General features: G+C 40.4%; 2 protein-coding genes and 2 pseudogenes across 4 annotated transcripts; 2 read left to right on the plus strand and 2 right to left on the minus strand.

The window, feature by feature from the left end:
• Nucleotides 1-280: 280 nt before the first annotated feature.
• Nucleotides 281-9076, minus strand: PDE329 (calcium homeostasis regulator). Of its 2 annotated transcripts, XM_039125633.3 has the most exons (3): nt 8518-8966; nt 7527-7691; nt 394-834 (listed from the first exon to the last, which is right to left on the minus strand). In XM_039125633.3, the coding sequence occupies exons 1-3, from the start codon at nt 8890-8892 to the stop codon at nt 511-513; spliced, it is 864 nt and encodes a 287-aa protein (XP_038981561.2). In that variant the 5' UTR covers nt 8893-8966; the 3' UTR covers nt 394-510. The 2 variants fall into 2 exon arrangements, with proteins under 2 accessions (XP_088560506.2, XP_038981561.2); XM_088704380.2 differs by lacking the exon at nt 7527-7691 and having other exon boundaries at nt 281-834; nt 8518-9076.
• Nucleotides 2311-3763, plus strand: LOC148715354 (uncharacterized; annotated as a pseudogene).
• Nucleotides 9077-10482: 1406 nt separating the features above from the next.
• LOC103723381 (Radical SAM superfamily protein) lies at nt 10483-23312 on the minus strand. Of its 2 annotated transcripts, XM_008814275.5 has the most exons (9): nt 23104-23312; nt 22959-23005; nt 22584-22686; nt 16173-16270; nt 15893-16023; nt 15709-15817; nt 13257-13448; nt 13043-13179; nt 10483-11004 (listed from the first exon to the last, which is right to left on the minus strand). In XM_008814275.5, exons 1-9 carry the CDS (start codon nt 23246-23248, stop codon nt 10707-10709), a joined length of 1260 nt encoding a protein of 419 aa, XP_008812497.1. In that variant the 5' UTR covers nt 23249-23312; the 3' UTR covers nt 10483-10706. The 2 variants fall into 2 exon arrangements, with proteins under 2 accessions (XP_008812497.1, XP_088560496.1); XM_088704370.2 differs by having other exon boundaries at nt 15709-16023.
• On the plus strand, nt 19033-20681 carry LOC149768712 (uncharacterized; annotated as a pseudogene).
• Nucleotides 23313-26510: the final 3198 nt, after the last annotated feature.

A 26510-nucleotide genomic window follows, 5' to 3' on the forward strand; every position in this document is an offset into this window, starting at 1 on the left:
AAGCAAGAGACAGGAAGGTCAACTGAGTGTTACAGGTAGTTATCAAAAAAACTAGTACAGGAAATCTGCCAAAAAAATAAAAGTATAGGAAATTATCAATCACTGTTTTGTGTTTGGTCTCAAATGCTGCGAGTTAGATTACTCAAGACATTCAATGATTGAAGACGCGTTGATGCCTTGATGCATAACTTGCCATAATAAACATCTGCATGCAATCATGATGGATGATATGATATTGATGTATTCCCCTGTACATTACCATTTGATGGGAGACGAAATCTAAATTATCAGATATTCATTACTTGGACCTAAAAGAAAACTTATAACATGGTATAACAATTGATGTGGAGGGAGAAATAAAAAATACATTAGGCATGGTGCTATAAGAAACTCTGGATTAATCTTAGCTTTTTTATTCATTTTGCTTAGGATAACAAAGGAAGCATCATGTAGACCAATGCATAAAATTTTCTTCTGGACCAACAGACAAAAATTCTGCATACAAGAAGATCAGCTTGAGTTTTTTCTTTTCTGTTTCAAGAGCTCAAGGTCCTTCATTTGCCGCTGGACAGCTTCTTTGGACAGAGGTTTTTTCTCTGGATAACTTGTTCTCTCACCTGCAGCAATTTGTTTTGCCATGGAACTTACTATCCTATCTATCTCAGATTTCCCAACTGAAGGAAAAACTGCATTCAGCATAATGCACAGTAATCTCTGATCCTCTCCTTCTATAGGATCTTTGCCAAAGCAGCACACATATATGGCCTCCAGAGCTTTCTCCACTCTGATCTCCATAGGAATTTCTGGAATTCCGGCCTTTAGATTTGCTCGTCTCTGCACAACCATATAGGATGTTTTAAGGCATTAAATCTCATTTTTAAGGCATTAAATCTCATGATTGAATATTAGTGAGAAAATAAAAAATGATGTAGGATCATAACCTTACAAGAAGACCCATTCGATCAGTGATGGTTGTATATGTAACTATGTCTAGAGTAGATAGCAATTCCAGAAACGCTTGTGGGTTTTGAACTTGATTATGATGATTATGGCTAACATGCGCAGTTTGAATAGTTGAAAGTAAATCCATAAACCACCAAGTGCTGAGGACATCTACAAAATGGCCAGAAGCCCCAAGCACAGGAGCACATCTGCCAGCATAACATCAGCGCAGGTTTGCAGAAGTTGAGCTTTAAGGGCTAGATCAAAGGCCAATCTTGGGCACAAGGCCTTATAATCCCTAGGCGCTAAAACAAATTTAAACCATGATCTTTCACGCTATGCACACAGTGTCACGAATGTCTACAAATGCCTCCAACAATGCCATACCAACAATGATGCAAGAAAACCTAGAGCATCTCAATGGGCCTCAGACACAAAACCTCCAAACAGAACAACTATTGAAACGCTTCCATTAAGCCCTGGTTAGTTTGCTCTGACTTGTTGGGAAAAAAGCACCTCAGTCGGCAAAGCTTATGCCTTCTCGTTCTCGCATGTCCACACTCCTCATCTGAAGGATTCAGATGCGTAACTTCAGAGCCACTAAACTGCTTGTCTGGTCATCATACTCATAAGATGTTGTACAGTTGTCCTAAAACCTGAGTCCAACTCCAGTTTGTGACAATTTCACAGATGACAGCTCCAGCAACCAATAAAAGTTCATATCAGGACAAAAATTAATTTTAGGAGCTAGAGGACAGCAGGACACCTAATATCCCCTCCCATCCACAGCTGGCGTAACTCAGTGGAATGGCATCTTCACAGAAGTATCTGAATATTTGAATCTAGGTACAACTACCGTGGCACTCTGATACATGCATGCCTATGCACGTACCCGCATGAAGAACAACCACACACCCGAGCGGGCTATTTGCCCGCGTGCACAGGTGTCCCATGATGTCCACGCAGTTATCTTAGGATTCTAGTTTGTTTCCTTGTTAACTTGGTCTCCTAGTTTGTTACGCAACGTGCAGGTTGTTTGGTGACTCATCCTACATAATAGGAATGAGAAGTAATAGTAGTAGTAGGGTAACGTGCAGGTCCTAACTTGTAGGATCATGCATGGACTCGATTGGCTATTTTAGAGTCCTTAATGTACTTTCCTAAGACATGAATATTAACATAGAAAACCGATCTTTGTGATCACTCTCGGAGATTCTGCCTCTCTCGAACGAGGCTACCCCTCTCACTTTCCATATTTTCTCTTTCCGTATCCACAAGAAAGCCACCACGGGTCGTAGAACTCGTAATAGTTCCAAGTCCTTGTTGACTGAGAGCTCTGCACGTAACACATTGGTATCAGAGCCAGGCATGGAGGACGAGCGGATCCACCGTATCGAGGTGGAGATCGGCAACCTCACTGTAGCTCAAGAGCAGGGTCGTTTCGAGATCCAAGAAATGTTTACCGCCTTGAATACCCGCCTCGACCAGCTCACCCCTCCACTTCCGTCCGACTGGGGAGAGACCTCCGCTGGTCACTCTATCGGTCAGCCCTCGGCTGGCTATTCTCTGGGTGGACGCTCCATTGTGCCGCGACTCACTAAGCTTGAATTCCCTAGATATGATGGGAAGGAGGACCCTACAAGCTGGGTTTGTCGGGCTGAGCAGTTTTTCAAATTTCAACACATCCAACCTCATGGACAAGTAGCCCTCGCTGCTTATCACTTGGATGGAGACGCTCAGCTATGGTACCAAATCGCGAAGGAGGATAGGCACTTATGCACGTGGACCACACTCAAATTCAGACTCCATGTCCGATTCGGTCCAACACAGTTCGAGGACTTCTTTGGCGATCTTACCAAGCTCCAGCAACGAGGAAGTGTTCGTGAGTACCAAACCCAATTTGAACGGCTTCTAACTCGTGCAAGTGCTCTTACTCCAAAGCAACAGATCGGGTGCTTCACAAGTGGGCTCAAGGAGCTCATCCGAGTGGAAGTGCAAGCCACCCAGCTCCTCTCCCTGTCAGCTGCGGTCGGCCTTGCTAGACTTTATGAAGCAAGGGCCGTGGCCGCCAACAAGAAGCCTCCTAGCTTCGCCAACCACGTCCCCTGTTAAGGAAGGTGGCATCACTCCCTCGATTACAACACCCACTATTCGAAGGTTCTCTCCCGCTGAGATCGAAGAGCGAAGGCAAAAGGGACTATGCTTTCATTGCAATGATAAGTACGGTCCCTGTCATGTGTGCAAAAACTTTTTTTCCTTGGAAGCTTGCTGGCCCGAGGAGGACAAGGAGGAATCCAAAGAACCACCAGACATAGGTCATGAGAACCCACTGGAGATCTCCCTTCACGCCATGTCTGGCATGTATGCACCACAAGCCATGCAGGTCTTGGGAAAGGTGTTGGTCCAACTGGTCACTGTTCTAGTGGACTCGAGGAGCATGCATAATTTTCTCAAGGAAGAGCTGGCGAAACGAGGGGGTTTAAAACCCGACTCGTGTGGAGGCTTGGAAGTCCAAGTAGCTAATGGCGAGAGGTTGTCCAACTTCGGCAAGTGCAAGGGGGTACCCATCGACCTCCAAGGAGTCCGCTTCGTGGTGGACTTCTATCTACTATCGCTTGAAGGCCACAAAATGGTCTTGGGCACCCAGTGGTTACCAACCTTGGGACCCATCTTATGGGACTTTTCTCAGCTCCAGATGCAATTTGAGATAGCTGGAGCGAAGGTATGTTTGCCTGGGTTATCAAATTCTCTTTCTAAACTTGTAAATGAGACAGATCTACACCGAGAATCCCAGCGACGCAAGGAGGGTCTAATCATTTAGCTGCATGCAATAGCTGGGGCACCCTCAGCTCACTCTCCGGAGGTTATGCATCTGGGTGTGCTTACCCTCTTGGAAGGCTTTTCGGATATCTTCGAAAAACCTACCCAGCTACCACCACCATAGGCCCACGACCATTGCATCCCTCTTCTACCCGGGAGCGCGCCCGTAAGCGTGCGTCCGTACCGATGCCCACACTTCCAGAAGATCGAGATTGAAAAGATGGTCAAGGAGATGCTATCATTAGGAGTCATCCGCCCCAGTCACAGCCCCTACTCCTCGCCAGTCATTTTGGTGAAGAAGCATGACGGATTGTGGCGCATGTGCATCGATTATCATGCCTTGAATAAGATCACGATTAAAGATAAGTTCCCTATCCCCATGATTGATGAATTATTGGATGAGCTTCATGGATCTCATTTTTTTCCAAACTCGATCTAAATCGAGGTACCATCAAACTCGGGTCCACCAAGAAGATGTGCCGAAGACCGCTTTTCGAACTCACCAGGGCATTATGAGTTTCTAGTAATGCCGTTAGGATTAAGCAACGCTCCCCCAACTTTTCAATCATTGATGAATGAGGTATTTCAACCTTATTTGCGCAAATTTGTGTTGGTCTTCTTCGATGATATTTTAATCTACAGCCGCATGATGCATGAGCATATACACCATCTTGATGTGGTGCTCACCACCTTGCGGGCCCATCACTTATTTGTGAAGAGGGAGAAGTGTACCTTCGGCCAGACCCAGGTGCTCTACCTGGGGCACGTCATCACCAGGGTGGGCGTCGAAGTGGACCAAGACAAAATCCAGGCGATGCTAGATTGGCTCAAGCCCATTAATCTCAAGTCTCTTCGTGGGTTTTTGGGGCTCATAGGGTACTACCGTAAATTTATCAAACATTATGGTAGTATTGTTGAACCTCTGACGGATATGCTCAAAAAGGACAATTTCATCTGGACATCCGCAACAGAGGAGGCCTTCGCAACTCTCAAAGCCGCAATGACCACCTCTTCTGTTTTGCGCCTCCCTGATTTCTCTCGGTCCTTTGTGGTCGAGTGCAACGCCAGCGGCTCCGACATCGGCGCAGTTCTGCAACAAGAAGGCCGACCCATTGCCTTCTTCAGCCAAGCCTTGCATGGACAGAATTTGGAGCTCTCCATCTATGACAAGGAGATGCTTGCCATCATCCTCGCCATTAGAAAGTGGCGACCTTACCTTCTTGGCCGGCCCTTTGTCATCAAAACCGACCAACGAAGCCTCAAGTACATGTGGGATCAACGTATTACAACAGATTCACAACAACGAGGTCTCTCCAAGCTAATTGGGTATTACTTCATAATTGAATAAAAAAAAGGGGTGAAAAACAAGGCCGCCGATGCTCTTTCTCAACAAGATCATGGAGATCTGCATGCCATATCCCAACCAATTTCTTGCTGGTTGAAACCGATCTGTGAAGAGATCGTTTCGAATCCAACACTGCAAAATTTGGTCAAGCTCATCAAGGAAGATGAAGACGTCGGCCCATGGAGGTATGAAGATGGAGTTCTTTTTTTTAAGAATCGGATATACTTGCTTCCCACGTCCGAGCTCCTCCCACTGATCCTCAAAGAATTCCATGCAACCATGCATGAGGGATTCCACAAAAATCTCCAGCGGATCCGAGCAATTTTTTTTTCTGGAAGGGGATGCGCAATTCTGTGTGACTTCATCCGGGATTGTGACATGTGTTAGCGTCACAAATCCCAGAATCTTTCACCTACTAGACTCCTTCAACCGCTCCCCATTCTAACAAAAATCTGGGCCCATATCTCAATGGATTTCACTGACGGACTCCCACAATCCAGGGGCAAATCGGTAATTTTTGTGGTGGTTGATCGCCTATCAAAATATGTGCACTTCATGGCATTGGCGCACCCTTACACTGCTATTAAGGTGGCGTAGGTCTTCTTCGAAAATATTTTTCAAACTTCATGGCATGCCAGAAAGCATCGTGTGCGATCGTGACCCCACATTCACAGGTGCGTTTTGTTCTAATCTTTTCAAACTACAGGGTATCAATTTCAATTTCAGCTCCGCCTATCATCCTCAAACCGATAGGCAAACCGAAATCGGACCCTTGAAATGTACCTTTGATGCGTCACATCCGATAGCCCCAAGGAATGGACTCCCTGGCTGCTGTGGATCGAGTACACCTACAACACCTCCTTCCACTCTTCCACTCGATCGACGCTATTCGAAGTCGTCTACAGTCGGCCGCCTCCATCCCTACTATCTTATGTGCTCGGGACGACCAAAATCGAGGCCGTCAATCAAGCCCTCAAGGGTCAAGATGAGATGTTAAAAATTATCTGTCAACGATTGATGATGAGTCAGAACTGAATGAAACAAATTTATGACCGCAAGCATCGTGAAGTGGAATTCTCCATGGGCGATTGGCTCTATTTAAAAAGGCAACCATATCGGCAAAAGAGCATGTCACGACAGATCAATCAAAAGTTATCTCCTAAATTTTATGATCTTATCAAATTGTCCTTAAAATTAGCCCAGTAGCCTACAAGCTTTCATTACCGTCTGGTTGCAAGCTACATCCAGTGTTCCACATCTCTCTACTCAAGAAGCAAGTTGGGCCACAGGAATTGGTCGAAGCTGTTCCACCCGATTATGAAACCCAAGATGATCTTCCCATCATCCCACAAGTAATCTTGGAGACGCGTGATCGACCATCCGGCAAACAAGTTCTGGTTCACTAGAAGAACCACTCACCAGCCGAAGCAACATGGGAAGACTTTCAAGATTTTACCACACGATTTCCCCATTTTGTCCTTGAGGACAAGGATATTCTCGGCATGGAGGAATGATACGTGCATGCCCATGCATGTACCCGCATGAAGAGCAACCACACACCCGAGAGGGCTATTTGCTCGTGTGGACAGGTGTCCCATGATGCCCACGCAGTTATCTTAGGATTCTATTTTGTTTCCTTGTTTACTTGGTCTCCTAGTTTGTTATGCAACGTGCAGGTTGTTTGGTGACTCATCCTGCATAATAGGAATGAGAAGTAATGGTAGTAGTAGTGTAATGTGCAGATCCTAACTTGTAGGGTCATGCATGGACTCGATTGGCTATTTAAGAGTCCTTAATGTACTTTCCTAAGACATGAATATTAACACAAAAAACCGATCTTTGTGATCACTCTCGAGATTCTACCTCTCTCGAACGAGGCTACCTCTCTCACTTTCCATATTTTTTCTTTCCTTATCCACAAGAAAGCCACCACGGGTCGTAGAACTCGTAACAGTTCCAAGTCCTTGCTGACTGAGAGCTCTACACGTAACACACTCAGCGTTCATCAGCAGGAGCGCACATCTCCATACCAAAACTGCACTAGCTAAAGGTCAAATTGTTGCAAAGTGATGCGCTCACATGTAAAAACATATATGTGGTGCTTCACCAGAACTACCCAGATGCTTGATACCGAGATGCCTTGGAACCGTTGACACTTGAAATATTTGCAATTAAGTATTCTTTGCAGGTCATTAAAAAATTATGACCAATGTCGGCACTCGAAGGGCACACCCTTTTTGAAGTGCCAAGGAGTGCCCTGCTATTTGTGAATGATGTTGATCCAATAAAATGCTGGGTCCATAGAGTTTTCTTTTCTTAAATTTGACATGATTATGTGAACAAAGTTTCGGTGATAAAAGATTATATAACAGAATTAAAATTATATATACTATCCTAAATTATAAATAGTTGTGCTGACCTCCTTTGCAGCAGACATTGCAGCAAAGAATGTCTCCTCTTCAAACTCAATATCATTGGAAATACGAAGCCTGGCTACTCCTTCCAATATTTCTTCAGACTTTAACAGGCCGGCACCAACAGCAGCCAACCAGCAGCACAAAAGAACATATAATGGATCCCCTGCCTATCCAAAAAAATAAAAAAAATAAAAAAAGTAAAGCTTGAGTCAAGTGAAGTTGCATGAATAGTGTAAAAGTCTCCTTCCTATTAAAAACTATATTAATTTCCATTTTCTTTTGATTATCTTGTCCTTATGATCATTAGCTGGAAAGTAGTCTATGGTGTCCTGAAAATCACAAATATAAAGCACAGCACATCAGAGACTCAAGAAAAATGCTAAAGCTGAAGTACTCCTTTTAAACTGTCTACTGTGCACAGGATAATCTATTGACTTAAAAACAGTGAAACTTATCACTAGCATTACTATGGAAAATGAAAATTCGATGGCTTTTCCATCTAAGTAAACAGAGAAATGGCTTATAATATTATAATTGCTGACACATTGACTAATATCGCATACAACAAACACAGCCAATGAAACTTCACTGGGAGGTGCAGTAGTTACTGAACTACATATTTCCAATAGATGCCACAAACTTAAATATTTCTCGTTTAGAGACTTCAAACAACTATTATAATTATGTGAGTCCACAAATGCCATTAAAGATATAAATTTTTGGAATACTAATATTAAGAACATACAGACATAAAAGATAGGTAACACGCAATAACCTAAAAGCCACCAACTAAAACTATTCTAAATTTAGTGTCGAAAACCGAACATTACTAAAAAGCGAACAAAAGGAAGAACATGACTGTTCAAAAATATGCCTTCTCGTTTTTTTTTGCCATTAACCATGAAAAGGGAATGTTCTACTGTAACTAGCGGTGCAACCATTAAAAAAAGGAGACTAATTTCTCAAAACTTAAATTTGTTCCAGATGGCGAACCCGGCCACGTCGGTCCTGGAACTCGTAGAAGGCACGGGAGTCGGTGATGCCGCACTTCTTGCCGACCCGCCGCCGGAACTCGGCGAAGTCCACGATGTCGCCGCCGACGCCCCCCTCGTCGCTGAAGATCCTCGTCAGGAGCCCCACCAACGGAAGCGACCCGATGACCTTGCTCGCAAACCCCGAGACTGAGTTGGGATTCCTCTCCATATACCCCACGACCCTAACGCTAACCCGACCCGACCGTCTTCTGCCGCCACCTCCGCCGCTGGAGGCGGAGCTCCGCCGAGAGGCGGAGAGGAAGACGAGGAAGGGCTTGGATTGGAGGAGGGAGGAGGAGAGATGAAGTTTTGGAGTTATCGTTATACTCTCCATGTCTCGCTGGAGAGTGGAGGTTGGTCGCGTCTGGCATTATCTCCTCTCGAACTAGGGGATGAGATCGAGGAACCGGACGGTATGGATACCTCCAGATACCTCTAGCTCTCTACCTTGTGGTCTCTCCCCTATTCCTAATTTCTGCAAAAATATTTTGGTTCGCGAAAAAAAAAGAAAAAAGTGCTGGGAGATGAAGAATCACCACTTATTTGATTAAAATTTTTAAATAAAAAATACAAAAATAGCATTTCTATAAAAATAAAATTATTATATTTTATAAAAAAATATAGAAAAGTCACTTTTCTGATTAGAAATTAATTTTTTTTTAAAAAACTACACTTAAACTATCAAAATTTATGAACTAATATATTTCAAACATTTTTTTTTAAATACTCAATCAAATATGCAAAAACTATTTTTAAAAAAAATATTCTGGTGAGAAAAAAGTTTCCAGCAAACTAAACAAATTCAAATTAATTTGATTTAATGATAATGATGAACTAATATCGAAAATGCAGAATATAAATGAACTTGGTTTAATTGAGCGAAATCTAGCTCTAGCTTGGTTCAATTTGCGATCGAACCAAGCTGAAGCTAGTTTATTGAAAACTTACGCTACTTGCAACTTGTTTAAGAGTTCTGATAAGCGCATAAGATCTCTCAAGCTATCGTACATGCACATGCGCATGTGCATGCAACAATTATATATTTTGCCAAAATTATGTCAGTTTGTAAAAGATAAAGATAAAAAATATTTTTATTTAAATATCAACTGAAAAAATTGTTTACTAATATTTTGAACAAAATCTAACAAAGCTCAAACAAGCCAAGCCACAAATAGATTAGCTTGTTTATTAATTCAAGAAGCTAAATTCAGGCCAAGCCCAAGCTGCTTACAAACCGCCCGGTTATTTGAAAGCCCTGCCCAGCACAAAGCACATCCGCTTAATATACCTAAAATAGCATTATAGGGCTCGTTTAGTTCGCGGGAAGAATTTTTTCTCCTAGGAATATGATTCCTGAAAAGCAGATTTCTAGAAAGAGGATGCCTAAGAAAGTACTTTTGCCATGTTTGGTTAACTATGGAAAAATGACAGATTTTCAAAATGCTTATGTTTGATTAACCATCTACTTTCCCGGAAAAGTTATGTATAATTTCTATCATACCCTTAATAAAAATTAGATCTTCAATGCCTCTTTAATGCTTCTTTAATGCCGAAGGGTCTTTTTGAAAAAAAATAAAAATGGAGTAATTTCCACCTCATGGGAAAATAACTTTCCCATGTTTCTCATGGGGAAATAACTTTCCCATGTTTCTCATGAGAAAGACTTTTCCATGAAATGTGGAAATCATATTTCCATAAAAATACAACTTTTCCATCTCTCTCTCTTGAAAACTCTAACCAAACAAAAGGCATCTCATTACTTTCCCGTTGACCACACTTTCCCCCCTTCTTTTCCCGCGAACCAAACGAGCCCATAGATGTAGGTAGACAACCTGGCCGAAGCACAATTTTAGCCCTCCTTTGTAAAGTAAGCAATATGAACATGCAAGGTACATGATCCTGCTGCGTTAATTAGATGCACCCATCAAAATGACCTTCAAGTAGGGTCAGCAATTTTACTAAGTATACAGTTAGCACAAACATCTCACAAGAAGTCAAGAATTGTTTTCTCAGTGAGAATTTGATTCCCTGAGACAAGAATGATGCAAGTTTTGACAAATTGACACATGATGCCCATCACAGCATCTATGGTATCTAACTTTTTGCTCTACTAATCTTAAATGTGTCATCTATAAGTTACTTCCTCATTCACTGATCTTCCTTTGATATCATACGGTCATTTGAAAATTGTTCAGGAACACGAAGTAACGGTAGCCGGATGTCACCAGGCTCCCCTAGCTGGCCACAAGCAGCCATCTGGTCATCCCCTCTGCTAAGTCGCAAGAAAACGACACACCCAGCTTCAGCCAGAATATTCCGGAACTCTATCATCTTCTCTTCGGGGGTAGGCTTGAAATGAGATCCATTGTGAGGGTTGAACGAGATGAGGTTGATCTTGCAAGGAATCCCATGAACGAGTTCTACAAGTCTCTTTGCATCCTCAATGCTTTCAAAGAAAGATGAAAACATCAAATTAGAGACCAGATACGAGAAACGAAAGAAAGGAAGAATAACCATTACGAAAGGCACACTCATGCATGAATTATATACACAACCAAATAATACTATCATTAGCTCTATCCAGTTCTTAAGGGACAACAAAATGGTTATTGAAGTAATCCTGAAGGCTTCCCTGTGTTTACTGGAGGTCATAGGTGCTAATTCAAAATATAACTAGGTGGAAATATAGGCGAACAAGCAAAATAAAAAGGTCACTAACATCCTATGATCAGTCTGTAATGCAATATCACATGGAGCACGCAATACATTGTTACTACAATTATTAAAATTATAATGCCATAAGAAGGCACTTGTGATGCTCTTGGACAAAAAAGAATTTGAGTTCCCTGCATCACCATGAACTCATAAAATTCTCATGCCATAAGAATGCACTAAGAAGCTAATGGATGACATAGCAGCTTAATTTATTAGTGTCCCGACCAAAAAAAATAAAAACACAGCCAGGAGTCAATTTTAACTGGAAAAGCAAATTGGACTATTGCAATCTTAAGAACAGTATCTGCAGTCCTAGAGAAAATTTCCCACATAAAGATGATTCAAGAGATCAGCACATCCCTGAATTTCTATCCATGTCTCCTAATTAATAGGCTTTCCTAAGGTGGACCAACACAATCAGGCTCAAACTGGCACATCTTAACGCAGATTTTGAACCAACACAATTGAAGCTACGTAATGCACTTTGCAATCTAAATCGTCATAGCTAAACCATGATAACTCTGGGCGAGAATATCTAAAATGCAAAATTGGTCAAATATAGTTGTGTCCTATATATATAAGTAAGATTTTTCTTATGGTCGAGTAGGTATCTGTCCTGCATGTGCCATTTAAAACTGTAATATGGAGTATGCAGAGTTCATATATTGATCTCAAACACAGCTCATCGTGTCGGTCAGAACCAAATCAGGATTTGATATTTGCAGTTACCTCTGAAAAAAAATTTGATATTTGCACACAATTTTCACCATTGTACTCCTTTGGTGTGAATCTTGCTAATGTTTTGAAAGGTGGCTGTGGCATGTGGGCAGTCAAGGGACTGCATAGCACATATTCATTGAGTGGATTGCATATGCAGGCACATATGCAGTTAGTATTTTAAGTATTTAAAAGTAAATAAAATGTGTTAAATACAATAACATAGCAATAATTCATACAAATAATAGCATTTTTAACAAGAGCAACATCTAGTAATTAGTGTTTATAACTTAATACTTAATTCCTAGCAGTAATAATGATCACATAATTAACATACTGATATTATTGATAATACAAGTGGCTAATCTGTGTGAAACCCAAATCCAACTAGAATATATGGTTGCACAATGTTCCATAAATGTGGTCAAGCAATGATATGGAGGCTGTGCATGCAGCTGCACAATTCTAACTGCATATGCATGCAGCCTGCTTGTAGTAACTGCATAAAGGGTATGCACCATGCAGTGTGGTCAGAGGACCACATATGCATGAGCGGCCACATATGCCACCGCATTTAAAACACTGAATCTAACTAAAAGATGGTTGTGCCTCATTAGAAATGCAAGAGTAGGAAAAGGTCTTACATATTGTCCCTATTAATGTCAGAATGGATCGAAATTACCACTGTCTATATGTCTTAGACAAATGGTCAGATGGGGTGTATTAGGTAGTCCTAGTCAGGAGTATTCACCATATCATAAATTGCATGGAGTACATGATTGTTACTCCTCTACCTTCTGGGGTAACATTTTGCAAACTTCGGCCCTGTAGTTTTTGCAAGATACAGCTTTGACTTTTGATAGCACAGAGCTTTATCAGACATGCCATCTGCAGGCTTATGTTGGTGCTTTATGAAGGTCACTAATGACTTCCAGCAAAATACGGTACAAGTATTATGACAGAAGATTATAATTTGGGAAGTTCAGAAGACTATTAAGCTAACTGGCAAGAGAAGCATAAATGCTGTGAAGAACAAAGCAGGTGATTCCAACCTGTCATTTACTCCTGCAAGCATCACATATTCAAATAGTATTTTATACTTAGGTTTGGACTGAAGTTCCACTCTTAAGGTCTCCAGCAGCAGGCTGAGATTGTATTTCCGGTTGATTGGCATGATCCAATTTCTGACCTGCATTTTTGTATTGGTCAAGCCATAGAAAACTTAGTTGCAGTGTAGTTGTCCATTGAAGTAAACTTGAAAATCACCTCATCTGTCGTGGCATTGAGACTAACTGCTAATGCACAGTTCGATTCACGAAGGAAGCGTTTCAATTGTGGGACAAGCCCACTGGTCGAGATGGTCACCTTGCGAGGGCTAAAATGAAGACCCTGCTCATCGACCATTATGGCTGCAGCTTTTATGACATTGTCAATGTTATGTAGTGGTTCACCCATACCCTAAACACAATAAATAGAAAAAAGAGATAGCTAGGAAGTATGAAATAAAATTGCCATCACTTGCATCAGAGTAAACAGAAGCCTGAAAAGAACTGATGTGGTGGAGGAAAATCAAATAAAACATATAATGAGGGTAAAGGGAAAGACATAACAGCGGAATGGTTGAATTTTCTTTAGAATTTTCTATAATTTACAATAAAGTTTCTTTTTGATCATAGAAAGTATAAAAGAAGGTGAGCCTTGGCGCAATGGTAAGGTTGCACCATTATGGCCTAGAAGTTATGGGTTCCAAATATGGAAAGAACCTTTCCTCATGCTAGGATAAGGCTGTGTACATCTGATACTCCCTAGACCTAGCAATGGCACAAGCCACATGTGATGGGTTGCCTTTTTTTTATTGCAAAAAGTATTATTGGTTTGAACTTAAAAATGATATATTATTAAAGAAAACAATCACATTACAAAATACCTATAGTCCATTTGCATAATACAAAACAACTTTACAAAATGCATATCCTTCATCCATTTTTTTTACATTTTAAATTTAATAATACCAGCATGCTTAATTTTTAATGTGACAAAAAGAACCATTAATTTGGGGGAGAACTCCTGACTATTTCAGCTGTTTCGGCATGACCACATTTATGATTGCAATTCAGTAGACAGAGGGTGCCCTAATATTTAATGTGGATCTAGCAAATCAGTTTTTATTTATCTTGATATGGATACTAAAGAACTAATGGCTTATGGATGTCTAGCTTCTTATGTCACTATTCAATCACTTTTCACCTCTCGCTTGCTTTGTTAACTTGCCTTTTTGTCTTAAAGTAATTAAATAATTTTTTACGGTGAATATTCCAGCAATTATCAGTTTCTGAAATTCACTTTAATACTTAATAATCAGGAAGGTGTGGTCAGCTGAAAGTTCTGCAACATGCACATTCCATGGGCTAGTCAGTTTTATTTCTACATCACATACGTTAGGTTCTTACTTTGGCTACAATCATCAGGTTATATAAATAGCAGTCCTACTCAAAGGCAAAGGAAATATGAGAAGTAAGACTTTAAAGAGGGAAAGAACTAAAGAGGTAGAATTAAAATTGCAACATATGATGATCCATATGATAAGCTAGCTCAAGGGAAAGCAACAAGAAGAAAATGTAAATTAGATAAATGCACGGGAGAGTAAACGGCGATTAATGGATCACTAGAGATGCATTAAGAGTGTCACAACTCACAAATACTATTTCAGTGGAATAGGGTACAACAAACAAAAATAAACATGGATATCTAAGAAAATTGATGAATTAAGGACTTCGATAAAAGTAATTAATTAGACAAACAACCAAGGGAGGATATGCATACCAAGACCCAATTCGGGCAACTGAATAAAGATACATTTGATTATGGTGCAAACAAACCAGATATGAGGACCAATATGGAATAACAGCAAAAGTTTAGGAATCATAGGGTAAAATAATGAAGTTTCATGACTAGATCAGTTGATGAGATATTGGAAAATAAGGTAATCAACCAACAGTCAAAAAGTATTGCAGTATTGATCTTCATAAAAATGAAGTTATTGGAGCAGGTGATGAAGCAAAGGTTAAGCAACATGAAAATATTCTGAGTGCTTACTTGGTTTTATGCCATGAAATGTCAGAAATTGTTGCCAATCCCTTAAAGAAATTGTTAGATACAATTAGAAAGAAGGAATGTCTCTCCATGGATTTTTATACAGTGCCATTAGAAGATTTTGATGTTCCGAAAGAAAGATGAATAATGGAGTCTAAGATCATGAAACTTTGTGGGAGGAAATGGTTGCAGCGAGACAACTAGCTCCTCATAGTCTCGTTGCACTCATCTAAACCAATTCAACCTTAGTAATGTTAAATAGGTAACAAGGTACATAACTTGCAAATGGCAAATTATTTCTTGATTTGTGAGAATAGTATGCAATAATAATCACAAGGAAACAGGTATCTATTTAAAGGCAATTACATCCATGCATATTGAGCATACTTGATGGAAAGGCATCACGAGTCATGGTGTCAGCCACTGATTGATTGGCTGCAAATCTTCTATGACACTGATGTCTCTAGCCATCACGAATCCTTGTCAACTTTTTTGTGATGTGCCAATAGGTGTAAAAAGTATGTCTAATTGATCATAAACATGCATCAAAAACAATTTCCTCTTTTACCTTTTCAATATATCATGTTCTTTACCGATATAATATATAAAAGAATCGCATGCTTACCATAAATACAACATTTGTAATAGATCCAAATTCACTGGAGAACAATCGGCGAGCAAAAACAGCCTGTTCAACTATTTCAGCTGTTGATAGATGTTTCCTTAAACCCATCCTACAAGTTTCTGAATCCAACTTAGCAAATCTGCAGCATATGCAAAACAAGAGGGGAGCATGAAGGTAGCCATACCTGCCAGTGTAGCAGAATTGACAATTCATAGCACAACCCACTTGACTTGAAACACAAACTGTAGTCCTCCCCCTACTGCAAGGAATCACAACTGTTTCTATCACCTGCCCGTCTTTCAAAACGAACAAAATCTGCAACCTCCTGTGAATTACAAAATTAATGAGGATATTCCCGGAATATGTGGAGAACGAGTTTCAGAAATCTGTGCCTCAAATTATAAGATTTGCTTAAGTGCAACCAAAAAGACATTTTATATAATTAGATGGGAGACCAAAACCACCTTTTGAGTTCCATCCGATGCTCTGAGAATTTCTTTCACTGACAATGCCTCTAGAATAGCATTTTCACTTATCATTTTCCTAAATTCTTTCTTTAAACCTGCAAAAGGTAAAAAGAAAGGTACAAAAATTTGTTTATGGACAATTTAAAATTTTAATTAAATTACTAAAAACAATATACTTAAGAAAAATATACACGTATATAAAAAATATACATGTATACACACACACATGTGTATGCGTGCATGCATATATGTATACAAATGTATATCTCTCCCTGCATCTGCGTGTGGGGCATACACGTAAGCCTTGACTCGCAAGCTTTATCTCATCTATGTGGGTTGAAGTTAGCTTAATGAGTCAAATCATGAATAAATAATGTTGAATGACGGCATAGGAATGAGACAGTGGTCTTGATGAGGAATTGGCATAGCTAAATGACTTGAGCCCTTTAGTATGTCTACCTAAAAAATCCTCTATCACATGCAAATCATGTAGATTTTATTTTGCCCATTAATGTCTAAGTTGCATCTTAATGCATAATGCAACAATGTTTTGATATTATAACAAGGTTCTCTAAGGTATGGGTCTGCACCGGGTCATTTTGGGAGGTACCAAAAACAGGAAGAGGAAAGGGGAGAGGGAGGAAAGGAGAGAGGAATTGAGAAAGGGAGAGGGAGAGGAAGGGTGGGAGGGAGAGGAACGGAGGGGGAGGATTAAACCTTAACCCTAACCCTAGCAGAGCACGAGAGAGAGAGAGAGAGAGAGAGAGAGGGGAGGAAGGAAGAGGGCCAAGAGGAACCCCAAAGAGAAAGAAAGAGAGGAGGATGCTTTCTAGTGACACCACGGGAGGGGTGATTGCAAGCATGCAGGGGTTGAGGCTTTCGAATGATCCAAGCCAGGGATGGTGGTGGGAGGCTTTTAACGAGCCAATGGTCGGGCTTTTTAACCAAACTAGGCTTTATTCAAATGTCAGGAGCCTCTAGGAGGATTTAATCGACTGGTTCTAATCCGACAGAGTGAACTCTCCCGATTTTCCATCAGTTTGGTTTTGGTACGCCTCAAACCAGGCAATTTGGGATGGTACAACAACCCTATACTATAAATTTCTTTTTTTCACTAAATAGGTGTTTACCTAGTGCCGCCCAAAATGCTTTCAAACATATAGTTCTAAGTAGTGTCTACTGAACCGACCTGTACCGGTCGGTTCAGCCCGTACCTGTACATGCTCGAACTGGTGCGAACCAATGGGGGGCAGCGCGTGGCTGTAGCCACATGCTAAGTACCAGCGCTGTGGCACTTTTTTTTAGAGCTGGCCAGAGGCACTTTCAAAAGTGCCACAGTGCCTCAACGGGTAGTTTTTCGGATGATTTCCACCCTGCCATGCGCTGTGGCACCATCAAAAGTGCCACAGCGAAGAGTAAATGGCGGCATTTGAAAGTGCCACAGCACTGGCCATTTACTTCACCCGTAGCGTGGTTGTCTTAGCATTTGTTCGGCTATAAAAGCCGAGCGATTTATCAGCCAAAGCCAGAAATAAGGTAAAAGAAAAAGCAGAGACAAAGGAGGAGGAAAAGAAGAGAAAGGCAAAGACAAAGACGTGAAAAAAATTTAGAAGGGTCAGAGAGCGTCGTTTTTCTTCAAGAAAAATCCAGCAAAACTAAATAAGGTAAAATTTCTTTCTCCTACATTGTTTTTTAATATTTCATTTAAATTGCTTAAAAAAATAAGTCAAAAATTGCCAAAAAAAAAGGAAATGATTAAATGATTCCATTTTGTCTTGAATTTTTTATATGTTGTCGATATATGGACGATGTTAATGGTGACATTAACTTTTGTTTTTACAGAATTTATATAATTTATAATTTAATTAAAAATTTTAAAATTAATTTTTAATTAAAAATAAATTTAAAATTTAAAAAAATTAATGTGGTCATAGAAATGGAGCCATCAAGGAGAGGGCAACCCCAAGAGCGTAATATTGGCTGAGAGCATGGGAAGATGCTCAGTGAACGACACTAGTTCCAATGCAATTATTGCCACAAGTGCTTCAAGGAAGAAGGCGTAACCAGATTAAAGCAACACTCAGCCGGTAATTCTTGTGAGATATCTGCGTGCTCAGAGTGCTCACCGAACATCCGTCAACTAATGAGGAAAAACCTCGCTGAGATCAAAGCAACCAAAGAGAGAGCTACAAAGCAGAAAGCGGACGTGGAATGCCAAACTGCAGAAGCACCTTCCTATCACTTCATGGAGTCACAGGAGGTCGATGGTCCAGATAAGGAGGCACAGATCTAGGCTGTCATGCAGGCGAGTCTGGATGATCGGTGGCAGCAGGAGGAGGTGGCGAGGCATCGGGCTCGATTTGAGCCTTCGTTTTTCGAGTCGGGCGCCGGTTCTGGTGGAAGCAGACAAGATCCAGAGTTTCAAAGGACCACCTCAGTCAGGGAGGGCGAGGGCAAAGGATGTAGCCGGATTGCATCTATCCTGGATGGTTTTGGTAGCCGAAAGAAGTCTTCCGGAGGAATTCCACCAGCAGTGTCAATTCATGATGTAGATCCACATGGCTTCCCCAGAAGAGATTCTAAGCAGCAAAGGGTAGACACAATATGGAAGAAGGAGAAGAAAAAGGATATATAACAAGCTATTGGATCCTGGTTCCACTTCAGCCACATCCCAGCAAATGCTGCAGATAATACATACTACAAGTCTGCCATTTCCGCCATACAGTCTGCCGGTCCCGATGTCGATCCTTCAGGCCCGAAGGACATCTACGGTGAGCTTCTTGACAACAATAAGGAGGAGCTACAGAATTGAATTGGCTCATATAAAAGCAAGTAGCCCACATATGGGCTCACTCTGATGTGTGATGGTTGGACCGGTCCGACAAAGCGGGCCATTATCAACTTTCTGAAATACTGTGATACGAAGACATTCTTCCACAAGTCAGTTGATGCTTCGGATAAGGTGCACAATGCCTCATACATCCTCAGACTTATGGAGGAGGTGATTGATTAAATTGGAAAGGAGAATGTCGTGCAGGTCGTCACTGATAATGGGACGCAATATAAGTTGGCTGGAGAGGTCTTGATGGAGCGGCGACCACAAATTTTCTGGACCCCATGTGCTGCACAATGCACCGACCTCATCCTAATGGACATTAGAAAGATCCGTAGGGTGCAATATACGGTGGAGATAGCCCAACGCATCACCAGGTATATTTATAGCCATACTTGGATTCTTTCATTAATGAGAAAGTATACAGGAGGAGAGATTTTTAGACCAGGAGTCATATGGTTTGCTACGAACTACATTGCACTTGATAGCCTTATCGAGAAGAAAGGAGCCCTACATCAGATGTTTGTCAGTCCCGAGTGGCAGAAAAGTAGATATGCCCAGGCCGGCACTGAAGAAAGCAGGATGGAAGACTTGGTAAGTAGACAGTCATTCTGGCAGTGGACCAATGTGATAGTCAAGGCTATCAAACCATTATATGAAGTACTGCGGGCCGTGGATAGCGAGAGGTACCCCCAGATGGGCTTGTTGTTTCACATGATGGAGAAGGCAAAGGCTCAGATCATGGAGGCAGATGTAGCCCATGCCCACGAGTACATCGACATTATTGAGCGGCGATGGGGAGCCCAAATGAGTAGAAAATTGCATCTAGCAGGTAAGCGATAATATTGATAATTATACTGATTGATATATTTGTATAATTATACTAAGATGGTGTCATCTATGTGCAGCATACTACCTAAATATCCGATTCCAGTACGAGAGTGGAATTGGTATGGATGATGAACTTCTTGATGCTCTGCGTAATGTTATTTATAAGATGGAGCCTGATCCAGAAGTCGTTGCGTCATGTATAGAAGAGATAACTATGATTTAGTAGCATATGCAAATATATTGGATCTTATATTCTTAATATACTACAAGTTTCTTTTTACTGACCAAATTATTTAGAGAGGGCAGCCACAGCTTTGGACAGCGACCAGCTGTCGTGAGCAAAATAACTATGAATTCAAGTACAATACAAATCTGCAAGACATTTTTGCAGCTGAATTATCTTCAACTATGAGGCCATCATATATGTAAAATGTAATTATCTTCAATATTTTTGCAGCTGCGTGGTGGATTCATTTTGGCGGATCCGCAAAAAATCTTAGGTGGATAGCTATCCGGATCCTCTCCCAAACGGTCTCTTCAAGTAGTTGTGAGCGCAACTGGTCCACCTTCGCCCTCATCCACAACAAACAGAGGAACTGTTTAACACAAAAGCGCCTCAACGACCTAGTTTATGTGCACTACAATCTGCGGTTGAGGCTAAAATGCATTCAGAAGAAAGTGAAGCTCAAGAATGCAGATCCTATCTATAGGATTTTTACAGATGATGATGATAATCCTATGCTCGACTGGCTTACGACCCAGTAGCAGGAGCCCGAGCTTGATGAGCTAGGATCGCCTCGACGACCAGCCAGCATCATAGCCGCCGAGGCTATGGTCGATCCACAGCAATGGACTGAGCACAACATTCCACGCACTCCTACAGCTGATAGGATGTGGCTAGAGGAGAGCCAGTCACCGCATGACTGGTACGACGCTTCCATTTAGAGAGATGATCCTCTCATGCGAGGACGAGGACGCTTTAGTACTTAATCGATTCGATCAGGAGGGCGTCTATCCCAGCAAACGAGAAAAGGAAAGAAAATGGCCCCAATGGAGAGTGTCAAGGAGACTTGGAGCAGCAGCAATCAAGGTTCTGGTGGTGATGGATCTACTAGCCATGGAGGAAGTGGAGGACAATATGGTACTACTTATGAGACACAACCGGAGGAAGGTTTTTGATACACCGGTGAGTCTCTATTTACACATGCTACACAAAATATGGACCACGGTAGGCCGTCTGATATAGGCCGGTCGGATACCATTGAATATCAAAGAAGAGCTCCTCGAGGTTGTTCAGGAGGCCAGGATGCAGCTGCAGATGACCTCCCATATGGAGTCGGATCCATTGATGTATCAAGTTCCAAGTCTTCCTATTATCCGCGACCTCAGCCAGCCTATGGATATGGTGCATCGAAGTCATCTTCTGATGGCTACTATCCTGCGCAGCCCGGAGGGTCTTACAGGTCGAATTTTGGTGCCGACATATTCGGATGGGCCCCTTCACAGCCATATTATCAAGACACCTCTCAGAGCCAGAGCTTCAGCAAGAGATCCGAGAGTTCTTATGACCCGACGCGCATTCCTCGGAGATTGAGTATACAAGACTACAACGCCGCTTGATTAGAGGGATGGGTTGATCTGCCTCTATATTATGCTGATGATCCAGATATAGACGAGAAGCATCGCCACTCGACCCGATTTTAGATATACGAGAGTGCTTTAAATGTATATAATTGATTGTATCTTAATTTCAAGATATTTTATGTTCTTCATCTCATTATTTGAATCATTTGGAAGTAATAAGTTGCATCATGTAGTTTTAATCTTAAACCTAAACATAGAAACATCAAAAAAAAATCCAAAAGTGAGAGAACTCCACAAAAAAAAATGACGATGGGGTCGAAACCAGGCCGAACCAGCCCCATCGTACGGTATCGGTTCGGCTCAGTTCGGCACCGATACCGTACTGTTACCGGAGCCGACCGGTACGTCAGTATGCTCGGTACCGCGTCCCTTGGTTCTAAGCAACATAAAACATAAATGCCTTCCGCAATAATGTTATCTCTGGATGTGCTAGAGAACTACTTTCAAAACTATACTTCACCTCCTATCCTAGTGCACCAAAATGCTTACCACACACCTTCCCTCACCTTTGCCACATGATTATTTTCATTTTCACTATTTGTAAATGACTGAATCAATAATTTCTACTGTTTGGCATTCCTTCAATATGACTTCTTCAATCCCCTTATAGCATATCAAGAAACTGAATGATGAAGAATGATTGTGGCTTTGATAAAGGACTTACAACCCAACCATGCCTTAAGAGTGATCCTATTTCAAGCATAACTTGCCTAACACTAAGTTACTAAGGTACTTGGTTTTAGTGCATTAAGAGCTTCATTCCCCAGCCAAAGAGGAAAAAGAACAAAGAACAAAAGAAAAGAAATCAAGTTCCTACCATTGCAAGTGCTTAGAGTAAGAACAGCATTTCAAGTACCAGTTGAGTGATTTAACAGAAAATTTCTTTTTCTAAGACTTTCTTTAGATAGACATATTATAAAAGAAAATGATGTGGAACACCCGAATGAAGCAAACAACAAAAAATAAGTTGCCTGGAGTATCTGTTCGATTTTTAGAATTAATAAATCGAATACTGTAAAGTATAAACCGAATTTAAAAAGGTCCATCAACCAATGCATGCAAGAAGGTGTTATCATAAGGGGGCGGGAGGATAGAGAGACCTGTCAATTCATCATAACAATGTGCCCAGCTGTTGTTTCCATATAGGCACTTCCACAACATCATGGCCTGCCCAGATCTAAATCCATATGATTGAACCCATTTCTGTCCAAAAAAAAAAAGATTGAGTTTTACCAGAACAAGTTTCTAGTAAACAACTACAGGCATATAAAAATGCACCCAAGATTACAAGAAAGCTCTCCAGTACTCCAAAATTGGATTTCTATTTTTTTTTCCCTTAATTTATACTAACATAACTCCGCATTTTCATTCGGGGAAAAAGAAGGTACTGCGAGTTATTAGTTAAAAGTAAGCGCGTTAAGGGATAGCAAGAAGAAAGAAGGTGAGGAAACGGTTAAAAAGAACAGCGCGCTTACTTCTAGTTCCGGGAATTCCATCTCCTTCAGCACAACCTTCGAGCTCGCTGGCTCACCGAAAACCAAGAAATGGATCATTGAACAAAAATGGAAGAAAAACACCGCAGAAAAGATGGGGATTTGTTGAGGATTCGAGAGGCAATACCCGATTCGGAACGGCTCCCGGATGGAGGAAGCGGGCGGCGAGGGAATCGAGAGAAGCAACGCCGGGGAAGAGCGAGGCGAGGATTGGAGGAAGGAAAGATGCCGAGAGAGGAGAGAGAGGTGGCGGTCCATCGGATCAAAGCCATGAGAGGAGGAGGAGGAGGAAGCGGGGATGGCGAACGGAGCTGCTCATATTATTTCCTTTTTAGGGGCGGGACTCCTCATTTTATCTTCTTTGTAGGGTTTGGGAGAGGGATTTGGGGCTAGGGCTTTTGGTGGACCGGGCCGGGCCCCAGACCGCGAGTGACCCGGAGAAAGGAAAGCCGGTTCGCATTTTGATGCTGGCCCCTTTCGGTGGATGATCGCAATGCACTACTTGCATTGGGGTTCTCCAATCAAGGTTAGTAACTTATGCTTAACATGGAGCTAAGTATTTAGCTAGCATAGGATCTAAATTATTAGGAGGGGCATCAATGTTTGACTAGTTTATAATTATTATTAGGATTTGAACTTTAAACCTTTTCCGCGTACAAATCCTTCAAAGAGGGACGCCAACGAACTAAGCTAAAATTATTATTGACCTTCTGAACCTCTTCGAAGTACATTATCCTAAAAGACAGTTGCCCAACTAAGCAAGCTAGATTGTTGTCGACTTTATCATTAGTTTCACATTTCTTGTTGATTATAGAAAAAAGGTAAAAAAATTTTGATCTCTCACCTCGGTAGGCAAGTTGCTTTTTTGCAACTTACATCGCTGCTACTGGAAGGTATGAACCCCCAAATCTAAGTGAGACGATGGTGGGGAACTCTAATAGGTTTTGGCTTCCCTCTTACTGATATGGAGCCCAAGACTGCTTGATGACTTTCGGTGTGGGGTCAGCTCGAGCGGAGATCGTCTGAAAAAATAGCAAACAAGCACACAAACAAGAATAGAAATATTGGCTATCACTATCTTTTGGCTAGCAATCAACTACCAAGTTGGCAACTCGTAAACCAGCAAGTCAACCTCTGTTAGATTTTCGGTCCAGTTTATTAAAGAAATTAACTCCACTTTCTCATTTAGGCTGATATGAACTGAAAAAGAAAGAAAGCCCTCATCTTTAGCATGGATATCGCTGGTATAAATGAATGAGGCTGGTTTGGATTTTTTTATAGAATTAGGCTGAAATTTTTTTAGGATTTGTGAATTGGACCAATACAACTAGCAAGATCACATGCTACATGTTGGGTTAGGCCTGTATTTATAAAATATCTTGAAGTGGGTCTGTCTGAATTCTATAAAAAGAAGAAAAAGACCAACACAGCCTGAATCCCACATGAAGAAAAAAAAAAAAAGACCAACACCGCCCATTCCAAAGCTATTCATGCATATTTTTTCTAACCTAGTCTACAACCTACGATTTTTCTAGTTATATTGGCCCAATCCATAAATTCTACAGAATTTTCAGCCCAATAGCATAGAAAAATCCAAACATCCCTTTATTTTTTTTCCTGAGTTTTTATATTTGTCTCACGACTTATCTGTTGACAATAAAACATAGACATGGCTGCTATGGATTTTGTCTTCGAGATATTATTCATAATATCTTCACACCGTTTTGTTTTGTTGAGAGAACTCTAATCCCTAAAGTAGGAAGGATAATTTTATGAGACTTTCCAATCGAGTCATCTCAAACCATGTCATTATCTATTCCACCACGTATCTCCTCTAGTTTTTCCGTGAAGAACCTTATGGAAGCATGACACCTTCTCCCACCAGTCCTAGGATTCCTCGCCCAATCCCTTTTCCCTGAGTCTCCCCATTCTAGAGGACAACTGCAATGTTGCATCCAATTCTGTTATATAGCTCTGAATGGTGCACTTTTCTCATACTGTTCTCATCCCCCCCCTCCCCCCCCCCCCCCCCCCCCCCCCCCAAAAAAAAAAAAAAAATTGAGGAGGAGGAGGGGGAGGAGAGCAATCCGGTCACGGGACATCTTCCCGTCCGGTGTCTTTTCCTCGGGCAACAAAGTCAAATAAAGATAAGCCCAGAGGTGAGTTTTCATGATGCTTCAAAGAACGAACCTCCCCCGTATAAAACTTCACCCATAAATGCATCCACCCGTGCGTCCTACCACGTCAACAATGGAAGTCCAACTAAAATCCGACATGTACGTCACGTTTTTGTCCACTTATTTGACCATTTTTCCTTGATACAACCTTCACTGCGCCATACCCAACGACCATGCCTCTAAAATACAAGCAGCGCTTCCCAGTATCGGAGGAGGCAGAGTCTTTAAAAACTAGGAAAAAACTTTCAACGTAAGAGATTGCAAGCAAAGTCAAATAGTACATAATCTTCTACTCTCTCTCTCTCCAGACATGGCTTAATCCATGGATTAAATAACAGCCATTATAAAATTATAAGATGACCATTGTAATGGTTTTAGATGTGGTTTACCATGTTATGTATGTCGATGATCAGCATCCAAATAATGACTGTTATATGTTTAACCATTATTTGATCAACTTTTGAATAAAGCAGTATATCTGAATTAAAATTTTCTGTTTTAATACACTTACCATGATCATGTAATATTAAAAATGATATTTTTTATGTATTTATTAAATATAATTATAAATATATTAGAATATATAAAATAAAAAATAATATAGAATTAATATAAAGCAATAAAAAATAAATATAAAGTATTAAATAATTATTAATAAATTTAATGTAATATAAATTGAACATATTTTTCTAAGAATAAATTTGAGAATTCGACTAAGGTTCCATTTGATAGAGATTTTGGTTGGCTAGAAAGCACTTTCTGATCCTCCAAAGGTACTTTTGGATGGAGTAGAGATGTTTAGTAAAAAAATCGGAAAGCTCTTTTAGCTTTCTAGCTAAAATAGTTTTTTTGGGAGAAGCTCAAAAATAAAGCTTATTTGAAACAGAATTTTTAGCGTGCGTCGGAAAGCTGTTTTGATTTATATTTTTTACTTTTTAGATCAAAATACCTATAATAAAATATTATAATTACAAAAAATAATTTTTTTTAATTTATTAATATATAATGATAATAATTATAATATTTTATATCTTTATTATATATTACATTACATTATATCATAATACATTGATATGTTATATTATATAATATCAAATTATGTTATATTATTATGCTACAGTATATAATATTATATTATAATAATATAATAATATAATATTATATTATAATAATTATATTATATTATATTATATTATAGTAATTTATACTATATGATATATTTATGTATCAACATCTATTATATTTTATTATGCTTTGTTGTATAATATTTGTAATATTTTTTATTATCATTTTGTCATACTCAAAATACTTTCTTACTTTGTTTACTAAACACATATTAAAATTATATGGCACTTTA

This window comes from Phoenix dactylifera, chromosome 1, assembly GCF_051530095.1.
Source record: "Phoenix dactylifera cultivar Ajwa chromosome 1, Ajwa_hap1_PhDact_Kaust_v1.1, whole genome shotgun sequence".
NCBI lineage: Eukaryota > Viridiplantae > Streptophyta > Magnoliopsida > Arecales > Arecaceae > Phoenix > Phoenix dactylifera.

Coding starts and splice junctions, on each gene's coding strand:
- PDE329 (XM_039125633.3), bottom strand. CDS start 8,892: ATGGAGAGTATAACGATAACTCCAAAACTTCATCTCTCCTCCTCCCTC. Junction 7,692..8,517: donor TCCAGGACCGACGTGGCCGG/GTTCGCCATCTG, acceptor TTTTTTGGATAG/GCAGGGGATCCATTATATGT. Junction 835..7,526: donor CAATGTCTGCTGCAAAGGAG/GTCAGCACAACT, acceptor ATGGTTGTGCAG/AGACGAGCAAATCTAAAGGC.
- LOC103723381 (XM_088704370.2), bottom strand. CDS start 23,248: ATGGCTTTGATCCGATGGACCGCCACCTCTCTCTCCTCTCTCGGCATC. Junction 23,006..23,103: donor CGGGAGCCGTTCCGAATCGG/GTATTGCCTCTC, acceptor TCGGTGAGCCAG/CGAGCTCGAAGGTTGTGCTG. Junction 16,271..22,583: donor TTGTTATGATGAATTGACAG/GTCTCTCTATCC, acceptor TACCTTTTGCAG/GTTTAAAGAAAGAATTTAGG.